Source organism: Artemia sp. Qi Xiang Cuo, chromosome 12, assembly GCF_049724085.1.
Source record: "Artemia sp. Qi Xiang Cuo chromosome 12, ASM4972408v1, whole genome shotgun sequence".
Taxonomy (NCBI): domain Eukaryota; kingdom Metazoa; phylum Arthropoda; class Branchiopoda; order Anostraca; family Artemiidae; genus Artemia; species Artemia sp. Qi Xiang Cuo.
In genome coordinates this window covers 44,562,069-44,587,740 of record NC_142805.1, presented here as the reverse complement: position 1 = coordinate 44,587,740, position 25,672 = coordinate 44,562,069, and the positions used below count along the sequence as shown (strand labels likewise).

At 36.0% G+C, this 25,672-nt stretch overlaps 2 protein-coding genes across 2 annotated transcripts in view; one reads left to right on the top strand and one right to left on the bottom strand.

The window, feature by feature from the left end:
• The window catches only part of LOC148946165 (uncharacterized), a 14,907-nt gene extending 13,366 nt beyond the window's left edge, over positions 1 to 1,541 (top strand). The window contains exon 4 of the mRNA XM_089097619.1: positions 1,351 to 1,541. Coding sequence (XP_088953745.1) covers positions 1,351 to 1,541 — 191 coding nt within the window. The remainder of the gene's footprint in view (positions 1 to 1,350) is intronic.
• A 1,474-nt stretch (positions 1,542 to 3,015) lies between these two features.
• On the bottom strand, positions 3,016 to 22,586 carry LOC148946164 (uncharacterized). The gene is made up of 2 exons (XM_089098236.1): positions 22,460 to 22,586; positions 3,016 to 5,918 (listed from the first exon to the last, which is right to left on the bottom strand). Exons 1-2 carry the CDS (start codon positions 22,463 to 22,465, stop codon positions 3,108 to 3,110), a joined length of 2,817 nt encoding a protein of 938 aa, XP_088954362.1. The 5' UTR covers positions 22,466 to 22,586; the 3' UTR covers positions 3,016 to 3,107.
• Positions 22,587 to 25,672: the final 3,086 nt, after the last annotated feature.

Genomic DNA, 25,672 nt, shown 5'->3' with positions numbered 1-25,672 from the left:
AAACATATTCCATAAATGTTTCGCAAAAGCTGTGGATTGAAAATTTCTAAAACAGATTTCAAATCAGCGTAAAAATCCGGTATAGTCACTCATATACACACAAAAATTCTCAAACACTTTAACAACTTTCATTAAAAAGTCAGGCCAATCATAAGTATAAAGATGGATATATTTTCAGAATGATCGAGAGTTGTAGTATACACTGGATTTTCTCCATAATGAACGTAACAAGAGATACGGCGGTTTTTATGTTTCAAAAGTATAGAAGTCTCACTTTTTTTTGAACGCCTTGACACTACAAAATAAAAATAGACTTTGGTCAGAAAGGAAAATAAACTGTTTTAAACGTTAAGCTTAAATATTTTATCGTAAATAAGGCTGACTATTTGATTTTGAGCTGGCTTAATTGCTCCAAACTTGTAAAACCTAGTTTTAGATTAAGTATACAAATTGTTTCAATCATTTTAATTAATTTATAGGATTTTACCGGTTGATAGTAAAAAAGTCGTAACTGACACCCCAAGTCAAAATTGAGATACGAACCGCTATCGAGAAGTCATTTTTACGAGCAGTGTAGTTCGTGTTGTCGTAGAATGCCTCTCAACTGAATAAATCAACAATATGACTTTATTGTAGGTTCATGTTGCTCCCTTTTTGTGAAAGCGAAATTTGTCGTCAACTAATCGGAGTATTGACCTGGGGACTTTTGTCGTAAATTTATAGCTACTATCACACACCTTTGTTATTTTCGTAGTTTGCTGTCCCCTTTGTTGCTTGTTGCCCCCTTTGTTGTTTCTTGCGTAGTGTGGCCTGAAAAAGTCGCAGATCGTAGAGTGACCTAACTAGTAAGTGGTATCGTTTTGATGGTTGAAAGGATTCGACGCATCTGAAGTTATCACTTGGTCAGATTCATGTGTGCTATAGATCAGAAATTCAATCATGATCTTCGCCATGCAGAATGAACGTCAGAAGTACCCTAGACTGTTTAAAGTAACAATGGAAAAGTGTGACCCAGGTCACTCGAGCATACACGTAGTAAATACAGTCCATGGTTGTATTGAAACATGTCTCAGGTATTCCGAGGTATAATCACTACTGGACTTGAATGACTTTATTTAGTGACTAAACCCATACAGAGTGTTTCACTATTCACCACTGGACTTGGTGAACCATTAAAAAATATGTTAGCAGAAAGCATCCAAACATCATTATCCAAATGAAAAAAGTACTGGATTTCTGGCAGGCTTCCATGAGCCACACGTACCATAATGCTCTATTTTCCAAATTGAATAACTGCATTTTACAGAAGGCCACTCTAAAAGATTCGGTTACAAACTTTCGTTCTTGAAGAATCATTGACTGAAATAACCATTACTGTAGACGCTAAACTGAAAGGGAGGACGGACACTTCTTCCAAAGAAGTGGTTGAGTTTCATATGGTCCCAAAGCCATTGGATTGTAAACCTGTTATTCCTATTGAAGAAATCAAAGATGTGCAGTCTTTCTACAGGTTTATGTCTCCTCTAAATGTGGCATACTAAAAGTGCATTTTTGCTAGCACGGTCAAGACAACGACCGCCCAACCATCGCAGTACAAACAGCTTGCCTAGAAGAAGAAATCTCCCCTCCCCCTCCGCGGAAAAACTGAGAACGGGGAAAGGCAATCAGTAAAGGCCAAATCAGTTACCTTGCTTTTTTGTTTTAACCATTTAGTCGAAATTTCTGAAGTTGGTTTATAATTATTTTGAATGAATGTTCAATTTAAATGATCAAATTAGCACAAAAGGGTAGAAACGTCGTGTTAGAAACCTAGGATGAATCTTGACTTTTCCCGAGAAAACCTTATAAAAAATTCTCGTTACACAGTGGAAAGAGAACCCTGGTGCTATACTGCACAATTTGTCGTAAATTCCCTAGTAGCAGAAAGGACGGGCAAAAATGTCGCATCCGTTTTTCGTTTAACCCTTTGACCTAGTAAATTTTACCGAACAGGACCAAAATTCTAGCAGGTATCCCGGACAGCGGCTTTAAACTAGCTTGCATTTTTCTGGAAGTTTTGAAATTTTCAGATACGACATTTTGACAATCAACCAGCGATTTGTTTTTGTTCTTTTGAAGCTATGTAACTAAAAATATTGCCATTTATTAATGCAACTAAAATTAAATGGCTTTTATGCTTCAATGAATAATTGGCATTTTTATTTCTTTTCTTCCTTTTTTTTTACTTTCAAACAGCATGGGCAAAGTCAAAATGATGTTTTTTTTTCTGATATGGTAACAGAATCACTATTTGCCAGAAGTTAAGGTGCAAATAGGTCTGGATCTTGGAATGGGTGCCTATCTGATGAATTTCCACCGGTGTCAGAAACACGCAAAAAAAAGCGTCGTCAGGCCACAATTATATAAGTTCTTCAGGGTTAGAGCCTGATTTTGGGGAGTGAGGAAATTCCTAAATCCAAAAATATGTGCTGTTGTGCCTGTATGCATTATCCGAACATCTAATTTTTTTTTATAGAACTGTGGCATAAGCTAGTCTAGTTTCTTATGGCAATTTAGAACAGGCTTATTGATTTTATGACAACGATTGTTTGCATGAAGCTCATGTGGGTTGAAATCGAGAAAAACCAATCAATTGACAGCTAATCTGTTCTGTATTACCCTTGATGGTAACTTTTACTGTCCCCCCCCCTCTTCTCTTCTCTTTTTCACCATGTTCTCTATTTTTTTTTTGATGTCTTACAGAATTCAAAATGTGATCATGTTTATGATGTTTGTTGAAATTCACTCCCTTGTTGCTTTTCATTGCCTTCACTCTGCCCTCTTTTTGTGTTCCTTTTCTACTTTTCTCCTCCCAAACGCAAATAGACTCCCGCACATTAGTTTTAAAAAGTTTTGCAGAAGAATAAAGAGTCTGACAATCAGTTTCATGTTTCTTGTTTTTGCAACTTTAGTTTGCTGTCAACCTTTGTAACGTTAATGCAAAGATGATGTTTACCACAATAGTGCTACTTAACATGAAAATATACCTTTATTATATAAAAGGAAAACGAAAGAACGTAACAAATAACAAGAATCAACGGCAATTTAAATATACAAGCGTCTACCCTCTATTTATATCTTGCTGGACTGACATAATTCCCTCCGACTGGCTTATAACCAACGTTTGCAGTGTAACCATCGCTTGGTGTAACCTTATAAATAACTGTTTGAAGGCGCCCATCAGGAAGCAGGACGCGATACTCACCATTTGTAATTCCATACTCGTCACTGTTTTGGGCGTGACCGTAATCGTTACCGTATTCATCTTTTACCGTCCATGCAAATCTATAGGGCATAAAACCGGTTTGGATGCTCTCCGTTGGACCTGAATATCTGTTCTGTGATACTGTGGGAAGAGATGCAGGAAATGATGGGGCTGGCTGAATTGGACGAGGAAACCCGTCGGGTGGGCTGACAATATTGTTCTGGGACTGGAAGCTTTCTAGTCTTTGTTTTTGCAATTGATTATTTTCATAAGAAGGGTTTGACTGAATGGGTGGTAGGGGCTGTTCTACTGCTGGTTGTGAGGATTGTTGACTTTGAACAGCATTTTCTGAAAATTGTGTTCCACTGCTAATGCCCTTATTATTTTCATACTGTCCTTCATTTTGAATAGAGAGACTCGTTTGGTCATTTTGACTGGCGAAAGTAGGCTGTATAGGCGGTAGAGGTTGTTCTATTTCTGGAAGTAAGGATTGTTGAAATTCACTCTGAAAACTTTGTTGCGAGAACTGAGCTCCACTACTAGCGCTGTTAGTATTCTTATATTGTCTTTGGTCTTGAATAGAGAGTCCTGATTGACTGGAGAAGTTAGGCTGTATAGGCGGTAGAGGTTGTTCTATTTCTGGAAGTGAGGATTGTTCAAATTCACTCTGAAAACTTTGCTGCGAGAACTGAGCTCCACTACTAGCACTGTTAGTATTCTGATATTGTCCTTGGTCTTGAACAGAAAATGATTGCTGGTTTTGATAGGAGAGATTTGGTTTTACAGGTTGTAAAGGCTGGTCTTTCGCTGTAAATGGTGGTAGTTGATTTTGACTTGGAAAAACTTGTTGGGAAGATTGAAATCCACTAGTAAAACCCTTATTTTTTCCATATTGTTTCACATCTTCAAGCGCAAATCCTGAACCAACTGTATTGCCTTGATCTCCATACTTTCCTGCATTTTCTGACTGACCATTTGAATATGTTTGGTCAGATAAACTGGACAAGCCACTACCACCGTTGTTCACTTTTGTGTTTTCTTGAACTTCTTCGAAAAATTGTTCTTGTCCCTCACTTCCTTGAGCTGATTCCGCTTGTTTCTTATACCCTGCATTAAAATTTTGTTTTTGCTCGAACTGTGTCTGTTTCACAAAATCTTGTTGGTTCCCAGATGTAAAACCAAAATTTTCTGTAATTTTACTTTGGTAGTCTGATTGGGAACCGAACTCGTTCACTTGTGAATTAAATTCTTCATTATTTTGAAAGCTTGACTGCGAATCGGCCTGATTGATTGCGGATGAAATTGCTGCAGTATTTACATTGTCGTACGCGTTTTCAGGCGCTGATATAACTTTTGTGTTTAGGCTTTTAGGTGGGACACCATTGTTATAAGAAGCTGATTGGGAAGAAAACTGTGATCCGCTCACAATTGACGCTTGGTTTCCTTTATACCCTGGTTCGGTTGGTCCAAAAGACTGAGGTGGCTGCTCTAGGGGTGATGGTATCGGCTGTTGGAAATTTGCCTCAGTACCACTCCCAGATCTCAACTTTTGCCGATAATTTTTCTGAACTGCATTATTTTGGAAGCCTCCCCCGTTTCTTATGGCTCCTCCTGCTGATCCTTTGTATTCATTTGACTGATCAAAGCCATTATTTGTAAATGGAACAGGAGTTGTAACCTGGATGAGACTAGCAGTTGTGGAGTATTGGAAAGGGCTTGTTACTCCATTTATTGACACTTTCGATGATGGGGTTTCATAGCTGATTTTTACTGGTGCCGGGGTTGGTCTCGAATATACGACTTGTCCTGCTAGTGACTGAGGAACGAGGGCTTGCGGATTGGAAGGAATTTCTTTGGGGTAACCTTGTTTTATATTCTGGCCAGATGAAAAAGTTTGGGCATTCTGTGACTTGAATGCACCGTTAGTCACTCCTGACTGCGTCCCACTATAAGGAGATTTACCGAATTTTAAAGATTGGTCTACTGGAGCTGGAATTTGACCTTGCACTGGAGATAGCCCATTATATTGTGCTTTTATACCTTTGGCTCCTGACGCCTGTTGTGGCACAATCGGTGTTTGAAAATTTTGACTGACTAGCTTCAGGTGAGAGAATGACGCTTGTGGAACTTGTGACACGGTTTTCACTGTATTGTAAGAAGTTTTCTGTCCTCCTTGACTACCTTGAATTGAATTACTAACATATTGGGTGGTGCCGCCATTTCCTTTGACTGAACTATATGCCTTTGCTACGGGCGGTGAATATTGTACTGGCAAATTAGCAACTGGTATTATGCTGTTCGGACGTGGGTTTATATTTTGTTGCTTTACAATCTTTGACTGATATGATGTTTGTTGGAAAGAAGACGTAGGAGCTTTTGGTAACTGTTGTTGTGCCTGTTCTGGGAAATTTGGCCGTGGTTGCTGAGGAAATGGAGCCTTGGGAACGTTTGGGACCGGACTTGGCTTATAATAGGTATTTGATTGGGAATTTTGCTTTGTTGCTTTGTAGTTGAAAATTACTGGTCGTATCCCCCCTGCTTGTGACGCAGCAGGTAATTGACTTTGACCGTAGGCAAAGTTTGACTGGCTTGCAATTTGCACCAAGGGTGGATTCACTGGGATTGAATATTGTGAGCATGATAAGGCAATCAGCGAGGACAGTAGAATCAGCACCTGAAAGAAAAATTGTGCTTGTAGTCTTGTTGAATAGATAGAATGAGCCAGCGGTGTTTGATACTAATACTTCAGTCCTCGTTAAAAAAAAAATTGGTATTGAATTTATAAACTGTTATTTACATTACCAGCACATTTCAGCTGTGGGAAAAAGGCTTTTTGTGGGATTCTATCAAACTGAACCTCGTAAGCTACAACATTGAATCTTGCCACGCTTTATCGGTGGGCTCAATCCGTTTTCACTTATCTTACAAGGTTTTCAAAATATTTAGGCAAATATTTTTTTTTCTGGAATGAGCATTTTGTAGAAGTTTCGGGAAGTTGTCGCTTTGATTAAGTTTCTGATTTAACTCATGCTTGATTTATTGATTTGTTTACCAGGAAAAATTTATTTTCATTTCTTTATAAAAGAAGATTATTTAAACTAGAATTGTTGATTCCTCCTTATATTTGACCACGATTTAAATTTTCATTTTTTGTCCGTTTTAAAGCTCACATACTTAATGGCATTTAATAGCCCAATCAATCCTTTTCGAAGAAATTGGAACAGGAAGCACAGAATTTATCCATCAGATTAAATTGAAAAAAAATAAAGCAATAGAGGAATGGCAGAGGGAGAGAGAAAATACAGAGAGAGAAAGAGAGGGAAAAGAAGACAAAAGGGGTATCGGAAGGTTGGGTGGAATAAGGGGGCGACTTTGGGGTATGGAGCAAATACAAAGTTGCCAAATTATTGAAAACAGATTACAATATGAAAACAAAATTAGAAGAAAACAAAACCTTGAAAGGCTTGAAAAAAACACATACAGAATGATTGTAACATATTGGCTGAAATGAAAATCGAGCAGTTTTTGATATTCCAAAGTAAGGTAAGAGTGACGCGTGCCAACTGAAACCAGAACGAACAAAATTACAATAAATAATTAAGTTAAACTTAGAATGAAAAAAGAAATGACAAAAGGAGTAGGGCTAACGCCTCTTTTTCCTTGTAAAGATCAGAACGTAATTTGCACTCTACTGAAAACAAAATACATTTTAAACTTGTCATTGCCTGCATGAGTATGAGTTTTGATTTTTTTTTTTTTTTTTTTTTTTTTATAGAGCAGAATTTTAATATTGTGTTGGTATGTTGGTAGATAGAAGGTGTGGTAATCCCATGCATATCTGTAATGTAGAGTATTCTAGGAGTAGCCATACAAGCCCAGAATACTGAGTTTCGTGCTTTTTCTGTATATATTAGCCATGTAATAAAGATCTTATTATTAAAAAAAAAAGTTTTTCTCTTTTACAACATTAATAAATACAAAATTGCTGATGTTTCCAGGAATGAATATCAATACAAATTAAACTGATGATTAAGGATTTTATTTATTTTCCTTTTGTTTTTTGTTGACGTATGGCAAATAAAAACTCTCAGCTCGAAATAAATATTGTTTTCGATAAGTGCAAATAACGTTCAGGTCTTTTCAAGGCATGTGGGGTGCAACTACTGTCAGTAAAACGCAATTGACGTTCTTGTGTTAACGAGGCATGGCTTTTTATGATAGTGTCTGTTCCTTTTAAGCTTAACTTGAATATCTGTTGTAATTTTTGTTCGTTTTGGGTTTCGCTTATTTATGAATGAATGTGTACACTCAAAAGTAATGATTTAAACTTGAATGTGTAAAAGTAGTGGTGGTAGTAGTAGCAGTAGTAGTAGCGATTTACATATACTGGTTAGTTGGACATTCCCTTCTGCATTCGCTGAAAGTTTCGCCCTCATACTCCTAGCCTTAGTACTAGTAGTAGCTGTAGCAATATCAGTAGCAGTAATAGTGGTAGTAGTAGTATGCACATAGTGCGTTTTGGTTTGTTCAACGTCCCCGTAAAGTTAGGAACGGGGTTATGATTAGTGATAAGCAAAGAGTTGAAGAGAGATGGGGAGAACATTTTGAAAATGTGGCAAACCGTGATAGAGTTACAGGAAAAGATATAGAAAAAAATGAAAAAGAGTTTGAGCCTTTGGATGTGAAGGAGGATTTATTTTGTAAAGAGGAATTAGTGATAGTCCTAAAGGATTAAACAATGATAATGCCCTAGGTGCTGATAGTGTAGTAAGTTTTTCTTTTTAATATGGTGGTTATGAAGTTAGAGATAAGTTAGTGAAAATTATGAAAATGGTTTTTGAAAAAGGGGAAGTATTTAGCGATTTTAGGACAATTCAAATTAAACCCCTCTGTAAGAGAGGTGATAAGAGTAAGTGTGATAATTATAGAGGTTCTAGATTGGTTTCTGTAGGTCGTAAATTACTCAGTATGATGATATTTTTGAGACTTAGAGATGCTGCAGATAAAGATTTAAGAGAAGAACAGCGTGGTTTTTGAAAAGCGAGAGGATGCATCGACCAAATTTTCACTCTTAGATTAATAATTGAGAAGTGCCTGAATCATCAAACCCCTTTCGTCCTCAGTTTTATAGATTATAAGCAAGCGTTTGATTCAGCTGATAGAAGAGCTGTCGTGAAGGTCCTATCCTTGTATGGTATTAATACAAAAACTTTTTGCACAAAATAAGTTTTTCAAAACTAAATTAAAGAACTCCATGAAACCAAAAATGAACAAAAATAGAATCAAATAATCTATGCTTTCAAATAAACCCTATGCTTTCTAAAAGCTAGAATATGATTTGTACTTTACTGAAAAAAATTCAAATGAAAAAAAATGAGCATTGTAAGTTTAATATACATATGCTGATATTTATTCTTTAAAATCTTAATTGATTTTTGATTTCTTAAAGTTATAAAAGTGAAAACATTTCAAAGAATTTTTTTCTGTAAAGTACAAATTTATTCTGGCATTCATAAAGCATAGGGTTTAGAACCCTACTCGGATTAATCTCTGCTTGTTTTTAGTTTGACTTATTTTAACTTCTGTTTGTTTTTGGTTTCATTTATTTATTGATACTGATTTGTGGTAGTTACACCCTTGGTAGATTCTTTGATTTTATTTTTGTTCATTTTTTGTTTAGTGGAGTTCTTTACTTTTTTTGGAAAAACATATTTTGTGCAAAAAGTTTTTTTGATTAGTTTCTGTTCGTTTTATATTGAAATAGTCTTAAAATAGCTTTTCAGCGAGAAAAACGGAGCCTCTTCTGAAGTTAAACAACCATCCCTTCCATAAAACCCTTTAATACCCCCCTCCCCTGGGCATAACTTAAAACCCTTGCCTCTAATCTCTGGTTTTTTTTTTTTTTCAACCCCAAAAGTCTTGTTATATGATATTTAGACTATTTTGAATAGAATGGGTATCTCAAAGTTTCTATTAGACGCATTTCGGGACAATATGACGTGTGTGTAGGGGTGAGAGGGTAGCCGCGCTATGATCACTTTGCTTTTTAAAAGAGCACTAGAGCGTCTAATTACCAATCCAATGAGCCCCCTTTGAAGTTTATGTGGCCACAATTTCTATAAAAACCCTCTCTGTCCCCATGTCATAACTTACAACCCTTGTCCTGAGGGCTGGGGGGATTTGTTATCCTCAAAGACATAAGTTCCCGGCTTTTCTGATAGGCTTAACAAAATGGCTTTATCAACATTACGATTGGAAGTGTTCGGGGAAATGATAGGCGTGGAGGGAAACATTTGCCCTCTGATCAATTTCGACTAACAAAAAACACTAGTCTTCTCAATTTTTAATCGAATGAGCCCTTTTTGAAGCTTCTACGACAAAGCTTTCTATAAAAAATGTTATACGCCCCAAGGGCATAACATACGACCCTTGTCCTGAGGACGATTGGGGGAGGGTTTTAATCCTCAAAGACATAATTTTTAGACCTTTCAACTACGTTGAACAAAATGGCTATATCGAAATGTTGATCGAAAATGTTTTGCGAAATGATAGGGGTGAGGCGATTCTTCCTCTGATTACTTCCGACTATTAAAAAGGGTAATAGCCCTCTCAGTTTCCAATCGAAAGAGCCCTTTTTGCAGTTATTATGACAACACTCTCTATATGATATTATATGCCCCCAGGGTATAAATTACAACCTTAGCCCTGAGGGATGTGGGGGGTTGTCATACTCAAACACATAATTGTCCGACCCTACAACTGCATTCAACAAAATGGCAGTATCAAAATGTTGCTTGGATGTGTTTGGGGAAATAATGGGTGTGGGGGGTATTCACCCTCCGATCACTTTTGACTATTAATAGGGGCATTAGACCTCTCAGTTACCAATAGAATGAGTTCTTTGTGAAGTTTCTATTACAACGCTGGCAAAGACCTAATTTCCAGAACTTTCGACTAAGTTGAACAAAATGTCTCTTTCAAAATTTTGATGGGATGTGTTTGGAGAAATGTTGAGCTTGAGGGGGACGCTAGTTACTTCCCATTCACTTTCGACTGTTAAAAAGAGAACTGGCGATTTTAGTTGCTAAACGAGTTAGCCCTTTGTAAAATTCCTGCGACAACATTTTCTATAAAACCTTATATAAGTTATGCTGTGTGTCCTCCTCAAAGACATAATGTCCGAACTTTTCAACTACGTTGAACAAAATGGCTATCTCAAAATTTTTATTGGATGTTTTTGTGGAAATGGTGGGCGTGGGAGGTTAGTTTTCCTCCAATCTGTTTTGACTGTTAAATCGAAATTTTTGACTATTAAATTTTCAATCGAATGAACCCTTTTTGACGTTTCTACCACAACTCTTTCTATAAAACCTTATTTGCCCCCCAGGGCCCAACTTAAAACCTTTACCCTTAGGACTGTGGGGTGGGAGGGGGGTTATCATCCTCAAATACCTAATTTCCAAAACTTTCAACTACGTTGAACAAAATGGATATCTCAAAATTTTGATTGGATGTGCTTGCGAAAATGACGGGCAGAAGAGGGGGGTTAGTTGCCCTTCAGTCACTTTCGACTATTAAATAGGGCACTAGCCCTTTGAATTTCCAATCGAATGAACCCTTTTTGTAGTTTTTACAACATCACTATCTATAAAAAAAACTTACAACCCTGGCCCTGAGGACTCTGAGGGGGTTATCATCCTTAAAGACCTACTTTTCAAGACTTTTAACTACGTTGAACAAAATGGCTATCTAAAAATTTTGATTACCTTATATGCCCCCGATAATAACTTACAACCCTTGCCCTGAGGGCTCTGAGGGGGTTATCATCCTCAAAGACCTAATTTCCGAAATGTTTAACTACGTTGAACAAAATGGCTATCTAAAAAATTTTATTGGATGTGTTTGGGGAAAAAGTGGGCGTGAGAGGGCGTTTAGTTGCCCTCCAATCACTTTTGACTGTTAAAAAGGGCACTAGCCATTTGAATTTCCAATCAAGTGAGCCCCTCTTCAAGTTTCTACGACAAAGCTTTCTAGAACAATCTTATACGCCCACAGGGCTTAAATTAAAACCCTCACCTAGGCCGCTCTGGGGGGAGTGTCCTCCACAAAGCAATAGTTTATGGAACTTGCAACGACGTTTAACAAAATTAGATTCTCAAAATTTTGAATCAATGTGCTCGGATATATGTTGGGCATGGAAGGGGTTTTAGTTGCCTTCTAAACAGTTTTGACTATTAAAAAGGGCACTAGCCATTTCAATTTCCAATCGAATGAGCCCTTTTTAAAGTTTCTACGACAATATTTTCTATAAAAACATTTTATGCCCCCAGTGCATAACTTACAACCCTTGCCCTCAGGGCTGTGGGGGGGTTGTTATCCTCAAAGACCTAATTTCCAGAACTTTCAACTACGTTGAACAAAATGGGTATCTTAAAATTTGATTGTATGTGTGTGGGGAAAAGGTGGGTGTGAGAGGGGGGTTAGTTGCCCTCCTATCAGTTTTGACTATTAAAAAGGGCGCTAGACCTTTGAATTTCCAATCGAATGAGCCCTTTTTCAAATTTCTACGACAAAGCTTTCTACAAAAACCTCATATGCCCCCAGGGCATAACTTACAACCCTTGCCCTGAGGGCTGTGGGAGAGTGTCCTCCTCAAAAGCATGATTCCTATCTGGAAATCAACTGCGCTGAACAAAATGGCTATCTCAAGATTTTGATTGGATGTGTTTGGGGAAATTGCGGGCGTGGAAGGGGTGTTAGTTGCCTTCCAATCACTTTCGACTATTAAAAAGGGCAGAAGCCACTCCAATTTCCAATTGAATGAGTCCTTTTCGAAGTTTCTACGACAACTCCTTCGATACGAAGTGCCCTGGTCTAGAACAAAAATAAATAATACATTGTGCCAACATCGTTCTTTACTTAGGCAGCGCGATTGCACTGCCTATGATACCAGATAAATACATTAAAGTGATTAGTGCTATATACGAGAAAAACATTGCCGGGATTGAGGTAGGAAATGAGGTTAGTAGCTGGTTTCGTATCAAATCAGGAGTTAGGCAGGGTTGCGTCCTATCCCCATTTACATGGATCTTTTTGATGGACTTTGGTCTAAGGAGTACAACAAAGACAGTGGGAGAAGACAGAATCCACTGGGGAAAGTAAAACTCTCCTAGACTTAGATTAGTTTGATGATTTAAGCATCCTAGACGAAAATGTTAGCAAACTGATTGAATTTTTAGGGGTTTTGCGAGTTCAGCGTGCAAGTATAGGCTTGAAAATTAATGTTAAGAGGACTAAGTCGCTAAGACTAGGAGTAAGTGAAGGTGAAGAGGTGATAGTGGGTAACGAGAAGATCGATCAAGTAGACAGCTTCACTTATCTAGTTAGTATTATCAGTATAGACGTTGGGTGTAGGAAAGATATTGAAAGTAGAATACCCAAGGCCCACGGTGTTTTACACCACTGAAAAAAGTTTGGACGAATAGATAAGTCTTCGCACCAAGATAAGAGTATTTACAGCTACTGTGATGCCAGTTGTCAAGTATGGCTTTAAAGCGTGGGCGCTCCGAAAAGCGGAGGAGGATTCACTAGATGTTTTTAAAGAAATTGTCTACGGATTGTTTTGGGTACCCGACTGACTGACTGTATTTCAAGTAGTAAGCTGTACGAAAAATGGGTGTCAATCCCGCTTTCAAAGGCTATAATGAGAGAGAGGTTTAGATGGCTAGGAAATGTTCTGCAGCTGAAGGATGATAGATTGTCCAAGATCGTCTTCGTCGGGTAACCGTCTAGGGCGAAACAAAAAGCAAGTCTCCCACTCCAAATGGATGGGAAAATGTCCTAAGGGAAGATTTAAGGGAAATGGAAACTTCTTGGCAGGGTGTAAAGAGGGAGGCCTTGAATAGATTGGGATGGAAGAAGAGCGTGTGGAGCTGTGTTGACCTCAGGCGGCTTGGTGCTGCAGTGAGTTGCTAGTATTATTGGTAGTAGTGGTAGTATTTAGTTTACAAATATTATAAAGAGGCTGTGCATTAAACGAAAATAATCCTATATGAATGTTTGTGGTAAAGTACTCCGTTTTTAAAATCCCAATCAATCCCATCAATCCCAGCCCTTGCCCAGATACCGTTTATATATATATATATAAACGGTATCTGGCCAAGTATTGCCAAGTATTTAGTTCTCTCTGTTACTGATACATATATATATATATATATATATATATATATATATATATATATATATATATATATATATATATATATATATATATATATATATATATATATATATATATATATATATATATATATATATATATATATATATATGTATACTATATATATATATATATATATATATATATATATATATATATATATATATATATATATATATATATATATATATATATATATATATATATATATATATATATATATATATATATATATATATATATATATATATATATATATATATATATATATATATATATATATATATATATATATATATAAACGGCTTATTGCCAAGTATTTAGTTCTCTCTGTTACTGATCCTGAATTTTGGGTTGTATCTTAGTCCCCCTGTTAAGTTCGACTCAGAAATAGTGCTTTATCTCACACGTGTCTTTTGTCATATCGGTATCATCATATGAAAAATATTTTCGGAGGAATTCAGAGGAGGACTCATTTCATTGCAAAATTTAAAATTGTATTTTTTGTTGTTGTTATTTTCCGAGGACTTACACTGATTGGAGGGGAACCTACTATTCATTAAACGCACCGGATGCCCCTGCTAACACATGGCGAAGGATATAGGTTTACAGATTCAAATCGAAAGGTCCAAAAATAGACTATGAGTGGGTGGGGAGTTCAGGATAAGTATCAAGGGAGAGTGCCCCAATTTCTGGAAATATTTTTTGTCATGCCTACCACTACCGCTACTGCTAATATAACATTAACTGATGTCATAAATAAAATTCACTAGCGAACATTACTACAATGATATAATACAGAAACTGGGTCAACTGAGAAACGAACAGAAATTAAGTTAAAAAAGCCAATGTTTTTCTTTAAAAGTAAAGTGAAACGAGCAGAAATCACCACATATAAGGGATCGAACCTATAGCAAGCAGGAATCACTAACAAGGAAGAAATTAACTTTAGGCCTGTTTTATTAAGAAAGCCTCATTTCTACTGAATTACTGCAGCAAGTTCTTATCATTCCTTAACTTAGTTGTATAGGGAAGAGATCATTCCTTAATAAAACAAGAAAACTCTATTCCATGAAAGATAATACTGTTCAAGCTTCCAGTAATTCTTTTTTTCTGTATCAGTATTGGTAAAAACCGGTAATTGTTAATTCGTTTCTATGAATGGTTTCTTTCTTTTAAACTTTTTCTTCCTTTCAAAAATATCGGCAAAAATAGCAAATTAATTGCAATTAACCCGCTATTTAAGCTATTAATTTAAGCTATTTATTTAGTTTTCATGAAGTAACCAATGAATCTAATATTTTATTTAGGGGGGAGGGGTGAGAGGCGAAAACACCATACTTTTTTGTGGTGATTTTTTTTTACACTAGACCTTGTCTGACAACAACTCATTTAGCTCTGCTTTTTTAAAAGACCTTATTTTCATGGATGTTTTCATATTTTCTTTCCTTAAGCAATAGTATGTCCTCGGTGCTCGCCCAAATAAATACGTTTTTAGTTTTCTGTGGTCCAGCTAATCAGATATAGCACAACAATTGTAAGACCAAATGAAGCTCTCTAAAGTAACGTTTTTAAACACTGGCTAATTACTAAACTTCCCGTTCGGTTTTTCTGGCGGCAATCAGACGCGTTAATTACAGAAAAAAAGAAAAAAAAGAGAAAGTGATGATTCAATTGAAAGAGTAAGTAGCCTGCTTTATCCTGTATATAAAAAGAAAATAAAAGCTAAAATACAAGCGGGTCTTACTTCAGGCAATTTCTATGATTTCTACAAGAATTTCTATGATTTAATTTTTAAATTTCGTATTATTGACATTTCTCATTAATATGCTTAATATTTCGGTAATTTGAGTAAGGTAAGATAATTATCGCTGCCATGAATTAACTAATTGTCGGGATGGGCCTTACTAGGAGGGACTAGGCACTTCTCGCCTCTGCTCCTCTACCCCCTAAAACTCGAGTTTTTTTGCGGCTTTTGCTATACTTTCTGATATTTAATAAGGCCTCAGGTCCTGATAGTGTGGTAAATAAGTTATTAAAGGAAAATTAAATAATTATTATAATAATTAGTTATTAAAGGAATAATAAACGAAATTAAAGGAAAATTAATGAAGATCATGAATATAGTTTTCGAAAAAGGGAACTACTTAGCGTTATTGGAAAAACTTTTAATTAAACCGCCGTCCTATAAGAAATATGATAATAGTAAGTACAGTAATTATAGAGGCGTTAGCTTGGTCTCTGTAGAAAGCAAATTACAAGTATGACGATACTTTTTAGACTAGAGACGTTGTAGGGCCTACAAGAAATTTAATAATAGTAAGTGCGGTAATTATAGAGGCATTAGCTTGGTCTCTGTAGAAAGCAAATTACTCAGTATGATGATACTTTTTAGACTAGAGACGTTGTAGGGCCTATAAGAAATTTAATAATAGAAAGTGCGGTAATTATAGAGGCATTAGCTTGGTCTCTGTAGAAAGCAAATTACTTAGTATGACTATACTTTTTAGACTAGAGACGTTGTAGGGCCTACAAGAAATTTAATAATAGTAAGTGCGGTAATTATAGAGGCATTAGCTTGGTCTCTGTAGAAAGCAAATTACTCAGTATGATGATACTTTTTAGACTAGAGACGTTGTAGGGCCTATAAGAAATTTAATAATAGAAAGTGCGGTAATTATAGAGGCATTAGCTTGGTCTCTGTAGAAAGCAAATTATTTAGTATGATGATACTTTTTGGACTAGAGACGTTGTAGGGAAAGGTTTTAGGAAGGATAGAGGATGTGTCGACCCAATTTTCATTCTTGGATGAATAACTGGGAAGTACCTGAATCATCATACCCCTTTAATCGCTAGTTTTTTAGATTATGAGCAAGCGTTTGGTTCAGCTGATAGAAGTTTTAGCGAAGGTCTTATCCTTGTATGGTATACCAGATAAATACATTAAAGTGATTAGTGCTATGTACGAGAATGACACTGCTGCGGTTAAGGGAGGAAATAAGGTGAGTAGCTTGTTTCGTATTGAATCAGGAGTTAAGCAAGGTTGCGTTATATCTGTATTTATATAAATCATTTTGATGGACTTTGTCCTAAGGAACACGGCAAAGGCTATGGAGAGCATGGAATCAATTGGAAAGTGAAAGTGTCCATTTTGACAGCTCGGGGTGTAAGGAAAGACTCGAAAATTAATATTAAGAAGACGAAGTCGCTTAGACCGGGAATAAATGGTAAAGAGACGATGTTGGGTAACGAGAAGATCGAGCTTACTTACTTAGATAGCTTCACTTACCTAGAAAGTATTATTAGTAAAGAAGGTGAATGCACTGAATATGTTAAAAGTATAACAGATCAAGTTCTGCCTATTATTTTAGAGTTGAAAATAGTTTGGAAGAATAGGAAGATAAGTTTGCGAACCAAAATTAGAATACTGGAAGGTACAGTGATGCCAGCGGTCAAATATGGGTCTGAAACATGGGTGCTTCGAAAGACTGAGGAAAATTTATCCTGTGTTTTCCAGGAGAATTGTTTACGGATTGTTTTGGGTACCCATCTTACTGACAGCATTTCAAAATGTAAGCTGTACGAAAGATACGGTCCTAGTCCACTTTTTAGTGCTAGAATGAACGAAAGGTTACGATTGCTAAAACACGTTTTGCGGATGAAGGATGACAGATTGCCAAGGATCGTCCTTTTCGGCCAACCATCTAGGGCATAAAAAAAGCAGGTTGTCCCCGAATGGGGCGGGATGAAAAGTTTGTGATACCTTGGGCATGAATGAAGATTTGTTTTGTAAGGAAGGTGCTGATAGTGTGGTAAATGAGTTTATGAAATATGGTGGCTCAGAGGTTAGAAATAAGTTACTGAAGATTATGAATATGATTTTTGAAAAAGGGGAAGTATCTAGCGATTTTAGGGAAACCTTAATTAAATCACTATAAGAAAGGTGATAAGAGTGAGTGTGGTAAAAATCGAGGCACGAGTCTGGTCTTTGTAGGTAGCAAATTACTTAGTAACATGATACTTTTTAGACTGAGAGATGCTGTAGACAAAGTTATAAAAGAAGAACAGCGCGGTTTTAGATAAGGTAGAGGATGTGCTGACCAAATTTGTGTTCTTAGATTAATAATTGAGAAGTGCCTGAGTTATGAAACACCTTTGGTCCTCAGTTTCATAGATTATGAGCAAGCTGTCGATTCTGTTGACAGAAGAGCTTTAGCGAAAATCTCATCCTTGTATGGTATACCAGACAAATATATTAAAGTGATTAGTTCTATGTACGAGAATAACACTGCTGCGGTTAAGGTCAGAAATGAGGTTAGCAGCTGCTTTCGTATTAAATCAGGAGTTAAGTAGGGTTGTGTTTTATTCCCTTTTATATTGATCATTTTGATAGATTTTGTCTTAAGGAGCACAAGAAAGGCAATGGGAGACCACGGAATCAAATGGGGAGGGAAAACTCTCCTGGACCTAAATTATGCTGATGATTTAAGCAGCCTAGATGAAAGTGTGAGCAAAATGAATGTACTTTTAGAGATTTTGCGAGTTCAGGGAGCTAGAATAGGTTTAAAAATTAATGTTAAGAAGACTAAGTCGCTAAGGCTCGGAATAAAGTGAAGATGAAAAGGTGACGCTGGATAACGAAAAGATTGATCAGGTGGACAGCTTCACTTACCTTGGTAGTATTATTAGTAAAGACGGTGGGAGCAGTGAAGATGTTGAAAATAGAATAGCCAAGTCTCAGGGTTTTTTTTTCAAAGCTAAAAAAAAATTGGAAGAATAGGAAGATAAGTCTGAGAACCAAGATTAGAATATTGGAAGCTACAGTGAAGACAGCGGTCAAATATGGCGCTGAAGCAGGGGCGCTCCGAAAAGCGGATGAAAGTTTACTAGATGTTTTCCGGAGAAATTGCCTATGGTTTGTTCTGGGTACCCGGCTGACTGACTGTAGTTCAAACAGTAAGCTGTACGAAAAGGGTCATTCAATCCTGCTTTCTAGGACTATCATTAGAGAAAGGTTGAGATGGCTAGGGCAGGTTTTGCGGATTGCCGAAGATTGTCCTTTTCGGGTAACCGGCTAGGGCTTAACAGAAAGCAGGTCGTCCGCGGTTGGGGTGGGAGGATGTCATTATAAATGATTTAAAGGAAGTGGGAACTTCCTGGGAGGGGCAAAGTGGGAAGTTTTGAATTGATTGGGATGGAGGAGCCGTGCGTAGCTGTATTGGCCTCAGGTGGCTTGGCGCTGCGGTGAGTTTGTTAGTTAGTAGTTAGTTTTCAGTATACACCATGTCTGTCCTTTTTTGGCGACATTGTTGATCGATAATCTGTTCTGGCGAGACATTGTTGATCAACAATCGTGCTCTAGCGGGCAACAAAGGTTTTGTTTATCAATATAGGGGAGAAAACGACCCACCGTTGAAATCGTTGGTTGTCAAACTTGTTGGCCAAATTTAAGCGGGAAATTATTTGATTTTGATTTTGAACTAAAATCAAGTATTTTGCAGTAGGCATCAAGACTTGGCTAGTTGTAGAAAAAGCCAAGACAGATAGTCCGAGTAATTGAGAGGCACTTCTGAGATAAGCCCTTTTTAGGATTGTATATAAATGATGTCATTTCATTTGTTGATAGATAAGTCTTTCCATCATCTATCCATAGGTCATTCCTAGGGCAGAACTAAGGTATTTGTTCTTTCAATTTTACAAGAGAAAAACCGCTAATTTGCCATAAAGATAGTTATATTAACTATTAGATTAATCTCTTAACCTAAATAAGACTTGAGAAGGTGTCTTCTTTATTGCCCACCCACTTTCCCTCCATAGGGCACCGAAGAATTTTTTTGTACTTAATTGAAACCTTCAAAATTTGATCAGACATTAATCAAACTTCCAAAAATAATAAAATTTCGTGTTATCGCAAAAATTATTATTGATCAACAATTGTTGCTAAACAGATCTATTCTCGCGATTGTTGATCAACAATTTGTTCACCAGAAAAAGCCTATAGCCTACAAGGTGGCAAGTTATAATAAGATCCAAGGTGGATCTTCTGCATTTGTTTGGAGTGGGCAAAGCAGAAGGCTGAAATGCCATGAAGTCCAGGACGAGTATTTGCTTAGCGTGTTTATCTCAGACGGATAACAGTTGTGAGGATTATCTTTAATAAAAGTAATGAGCCTTGGTCTTCACAGTGAATGGTGCAAATTTCATTATTGCAACTTTTAAAAACAGAATCAAGCTTCTACAAAATCTTGACTTTATCTGAAATCTATTTTATCAAAACCAAAAATTTTGTGCTAAAATTATGCGTCCAAAATTTTGATGTACAGAAAAGGTGGTAGTTTCGTTTATGATGAACATTTTGCCCTAATTTTTTATCATAATTTATAGTTTTGCATTACAAATTGTTTAAGTCTATGAAATAAACAAAAAAAATAGATACTAATTTTTTTTTCTTAGTTCCAGGAATTTTTATTGTTTCCGTTGGTTATTATTCTTGAGATTTAGAATATGCATAAATATTTGTTAATCTGAACTCGGTCAATGAGGTCTCTTAAAAATCTCCAGGCTATAATATATGATGTTTAAAATAAATTTGTCAAATTTTGGTATTAATCCATGTTTTTAAAGAATATGATTATGGAAGTGCAAAGCTCAAATTATTTTGATGCTAAAACAAAAATTTAAAATTAGTTTGAATACGATGTGCATTTTGTACGGCGCAAAGGTACAGAATAAACTTTTTTTTCAAGCTGTGATTAATTATTTCATAAGACATCTCGTTTTTTCTTATTATTCTGAATATCCTTGTTGCAGTTTTCTTTTGTATCAAATAACATTGAGGGTTTACCCTTGTTTTTACTCACGAAACATTTTATTTACATATGCCAACAATATTAAGGGTATGGGCAGTATATTCTTATTCCTAATTAATGAACAAAACAGCCCCTGGTTATTCTTTTGTTTGTATGGAGAACTTATTTGTAGTGTGTTTTAATATCTTACAAGTTTAAACTTTATTTCACCTATATGCACTTAAAAAGTGGCAAAGCTAAAAATTAATCGAGGAATTTATTTTCAATTAAAAATTTGGACTGTGCAAGGCACGACATTTGAATTTAGCTATTGATTTTCTCTTTTCTTCTGGTCAAATATCTTCGATATTGCGAGGGTGTTTGTGCTGTCACTACTGTCTGCAAAAACAGGCGTGTTTCCACGAGTCTATAAAAATCGTCGTTGGCGGATTTCTCTCACAAAAAAAAGAATGTCGGAGAAAACTGTAGGTGAATTTAAAGCGCAAGGTTTATAAATTTGTAGTATAAAAACACAACTTCTAAGTTTTTTCATTTATATTTTTATCGTCTTATATTCTGTTTTTATTTTTTTTTTTTTTTTGTGTTTGTTTTGAATCTTTAAATTCTGTTTCAAGGCTTCGCCACTTCACAGCACTGGCAGGCACGCACGCATGGGCTGGTTTGCATACCCCCAGACACTTCTAATGTTCCCAATTCGTCATATAATTTGCAAGGTTCTGTATTTTTTTTATTAATGGGGTAGCCACCCTCCCCCCACGGATAGAATTATGCGCTTGAGCCTTTGTATCTGAATTTTTATTTTGCATATCCTATCATTAGCATTTGTGGAAGTTACAAATCTTTAGGCTTTGATGAGTAAGGGATATATTTTTATTCTTGTGTTTTTAATACACCGTAAAGAACTCAGATGCCACTCAGGAGGAATTAAGGCTAATAACCTTTTATCAGACTATGCAGACACGCTAGAATATCAGTGTGGTCATTATTCAGTGTTTAATATGGTTAGTTGTGTGTTCCTTTTTTTTTTTTTTTTACACAAAGAACTCCAGTCCTGCAATAAAAGAGAATTACATTTATTCTAATGCGATTTTAGAATAAACTTGTGTCCTAAAAGTTCATCATGTTTTCAAATTATTTTATAATTTAAACTTAATTTTAGTTACATGTTAAGGAATTCTTTTAAAAGAGAACTACTAAAGAACAAAAACAAGATGCTTTGTATTTAAATTTTGGCAAAAAGAACTACACTCCAATTTTTGATTGGAGAGTAGAAATAACCAAATTTTTATTGAAATATTTTAGCATTTAAGTTCGTCTTGAAGATATTGTCAATTCTATGGTGATTCTGTTTAATTTTGCTGAAAATTTGTCAAGTATAGAATATAATTTAAAATTATCAATATGGAGTATATCAAATAAGTATTTAGTGCATTTTTCTGTAATAGTTTTTTTCCTCATCCTAATAATTTTAGGTGATTTGGGAAATACGAGAATTCGTACAATTAGCACAAGAAATGGTACTTATCTGTTAGCCAGTAGCCTACACACTCGAGAATTTGGATCGATAAAATCAGACAATAACCAATTTATTGCTGTTTGTATACGGAGATAATTAGTTTCGGCTCAATGGAAAACTACATTTTAGCTATATTTTGATAAATATTTAGTTGTATTTTTGGTTAGGCTACATTTTGCAAGCAGCCCCGCTATACTTAACCCCAAACCCCTCTATTGTGCAAATATACAGTCCAAATTATATGTAGCCTATGTATCTCCCAAGCGTCTCAATTGTTTTAACCCTGTAGCTGTAGATCCAAATCCTCGAGTGTGTACTGGCTGATTGATAAGTACCCAAGAAAGAACATGGAAGCTTTGACTATTTGAATAATAATTTTTTTTAGAATTTCGTAAGATTTTGTGATTAGTGATGTTAGCATTTTTTGGGGTTGGGGGAAAGGGTCGAAGGTACGTATTTGGATAAAAATTTTCTGATTAGGAGAACAGCCTCTTTTCTCAAGAACCCTTCCTTCTGATTATGCCTCTAGGTGCATTTTCTTGTCAATGTAAATTTATTAAATAGTTTATGTGGTCTTTTGATTGCAGAGTCTTGATTTTTCCTTTTGATTTTCATTTATGTCTAAAACTAACGCTGTTTTCCTTTCCTGTAATGAACTCATAAATGCTAACCTTCATTTGGCTAAACTCTCTTCTAACTTTTCCTTACTGACTGTCACTTTAAGACTGATATGTGTATTACATTCGCATCCATTTATACTGACCGCGCCCAAGTTGCAAAAATGTTTTTTTTTCTTTTTTGAATTTTTCAAGTTCATCTTCAAACTTAATACTGGAATCCAGAGGTACCTGGACGCTCCAGTCACGCGAGAAAGGGCGGTGGACGATGTATAACAGGTCCTTGATTTTTATTTCTACCCGGGAAAAAACAAAAATATCCTTATTAAAAATGATTGGTCATGATATGCCAATTGCGCTCGTAATTTGGATTTACACGCTGCTTCGTTAAGCGGAACGCCAAAACATTCTGACCATACAGTAATATAGGATATTAAAAGTATGATGAATAATCATTACTTGTGCAGTAACTTTGAAGCGAATTAAAGCCCAAATAGAAGAAAAGTTGCAAAGTCATAGATTAAAAACTATTAGTATCCATCAAGGTAGAATTTCATACTACTTTTCATAATTTCCGGTGGATGTTCCCATCTACTGAAGTGCCCTTTTGTGTGCGTATATTTTATATTTCATAATTTTACTCTTTCGAAACTAAAATTTGCTTTCAGTATTGTCAGTGATATAGTCTTTTCAGGTAGCTTAACAGTTATGCAGGGTGAAGAAACTTACTTACTCACTTATACTTGTTGCACGTTCAAGCCGCATCCAAGCTCATCATAAATAAAAGAATTACCCACATTGCTTTGCAATCCTAGGCCCACTTAGGGCATGCTTTATTTTGGCTTAGAATTATTCTTGAAAATAAGGCTGATTTATTATCACTTACAAAGAAATTCTAGCTTTATTTCTGTAACATTGTAGACTATCTATATCAATTAACCAGTTTTTCATTTCCTTTTTTTTTCAATGAAGTTCGCCAACGGTATGCTCAGGCCTGGATTTACCAATAGGACCACTAGGTCCGGGTCTAGGAGCGCATACTGCAAGGGGGTGCAATAAATTATCACTTAGAGATTTTTTTTCTTAACAAAACCAGAGTGATGTGATTTGTCGTCAAAGTGCTAAATGCACTCCGCTGCCGCGCTGCTTTTTCACAGAAAAGTAATCTTAAAACAACATAGGAATTCTATGGCCACTTATAAACTGTCAGATATCCGCCAAACATGGCAGCTGAGAGTTCAGTATCACCTCCCTCTTTCAGTATTTTTGGCTCATCAGTTGCGTTCTGTTCAGTGCTTTCACTACCCTCGAATGCTCGGGGAGTTTCCCGAAAATCTCGCAAAAACGGAGCGGCAAAATGGCTTGGGCCTAGGAGCGTCAAAGCTTGAAATCCGGCCCTGGGTATGCTGCCAGTTGAGCTAGAGGTTTTTAATTTCTGTCTTCCCAAGTTAAATCGCCAAAGATCCGGCTCGTATGAGTTCCCCATTGTCTTTGTCCTGAACTATTTTAATTCGACTGAGTTTTGAAACTTCCTCATACAGCCGAATCGGTAATTCAATGTATCGGGAATTCGTCAAACTGGGAAAACGTCAGGATGTTTTTTTTCACCCCATCTATCAGATATTTTGGGTGAACTTAGGGAAGCCTGTCTAACCCATTTTGAAAACACTTCTGGGCTGCACCCAGAAATTGCTTTGGGGGTGGAAGTCCAAGTTACGGTGTCACATCGGTACAAGATTTTGTAATGGTTTTTCAGCAGAAATCTGCAACTTTGTTTCATGCCTATGACACCCTGACTTAGAATTGAAGAATTTCCAAAATTAGGCAAATGGTCAAAGCCATAAATTACTTTTGAGCGCACCTGTAATGCCCTGAATGGCCCTTTACGAAAATTAGAAAATTGGAATAAATTAGTAATGAAGAGAGAAGTGTGTTCACTAGAAAAGATTCCCTATTTTCTGTATTGGTCGTAGTTGCAAAAACCTGCCAAACGACATTTTGTATCAATAACTATGTATCAGGTGGAGATGGACGAATTTGATTTTTTTTTTCTTTGATATACTATGTTTTACTATTCTTTGATATACTATTCTTTACCAAGTAAAGAATCATGGATTATTAAGGAATAATTTACTGTACTCAATCAAAATTTAACGACATAATCCAAACTTACTTTTTGTTTTTATGTTTTGATTTTTTTTTTGAATTTTTTACCAGTTTTGTAACACTTGCTCATTTCTCTTTTTTTTATTATTATTTGTTATTGTGAGTTTAGTAGTTGCGTAGTTACTGCTCTATTGAAGATTATGAATATGATTTTTGAAAAGGGGGAAGTACCTAACGATTTTAGGAAAACCTTAATTAAGCCACTTTATAAGAAAGGTGATAAAAGTGAGTTTGGTAATTATCGAGGCATTAGTCTGGTCTCTGTAGGTAGTAAATTACTTAGTAATATGATACTTTTTAGACTGAGAGATGCCGTAGACAAAGTTTTAAGAGAAGAGCAGTGCGGTTTTAGAAAAGGTAGAGGATGTGTCGACCAAATTTTCACTCTTGGGTTAATAACTTAGAAGTGCCTGAGTTATTAAACACCTTGGGTCTTCAATTTTATGGATTATGATCAAGCGTTCGATTCTGTTGATCGAAGAGCTTTAATGAAGGTCTTATCCTTGTTTGGTATACCAGACAAATACATTAAAGTGATTAGTGCTTTGTACAAGAATAACACTGTTGCAGTTAAGGTTGGACATTAGGTTAGTAACTGGTTTCGAAGTAAATGAGGAGTCAAGTAGGGTTGTGTTCTATACCCCTTTATATGGATTATCTTGATGGACTTTGTTTTAAGGAGCGCAGGAAAGGCAATGGGAGACCACGGAATCAAAAGGGGAGGAAAAAGTCTCCTGGACATAGATTCTGCTGATGATTTAAGCATCCTAAATGAAAGTGTGAGCGAAATGAATTAAGTTTTAGGGCTATTGCGAGTTTAGGGTGCTAGAATTGGTTTGAAAATTAACGATAATAAGACTAAGTCACTAAGGCTGGGAAAAAGTGAAGATAAAAAGGTGACGTTGGGTAACGAAAAGATTGATCAGGTTGACAGCTTCACTTACCTTGGTAGTATTATTAGTAATGACGGTGGGAGCAGTGAAGATGTTAAAAGTAGAATAGCCAAGGCTCAGAGTGTTTTTCTCAGGTTCATTTTCAAGGCTCAGGTTCACAGTTAAAAAAAAGTTTGGAAGAATAGGAAGATAAGTCTGCAATCCAAGA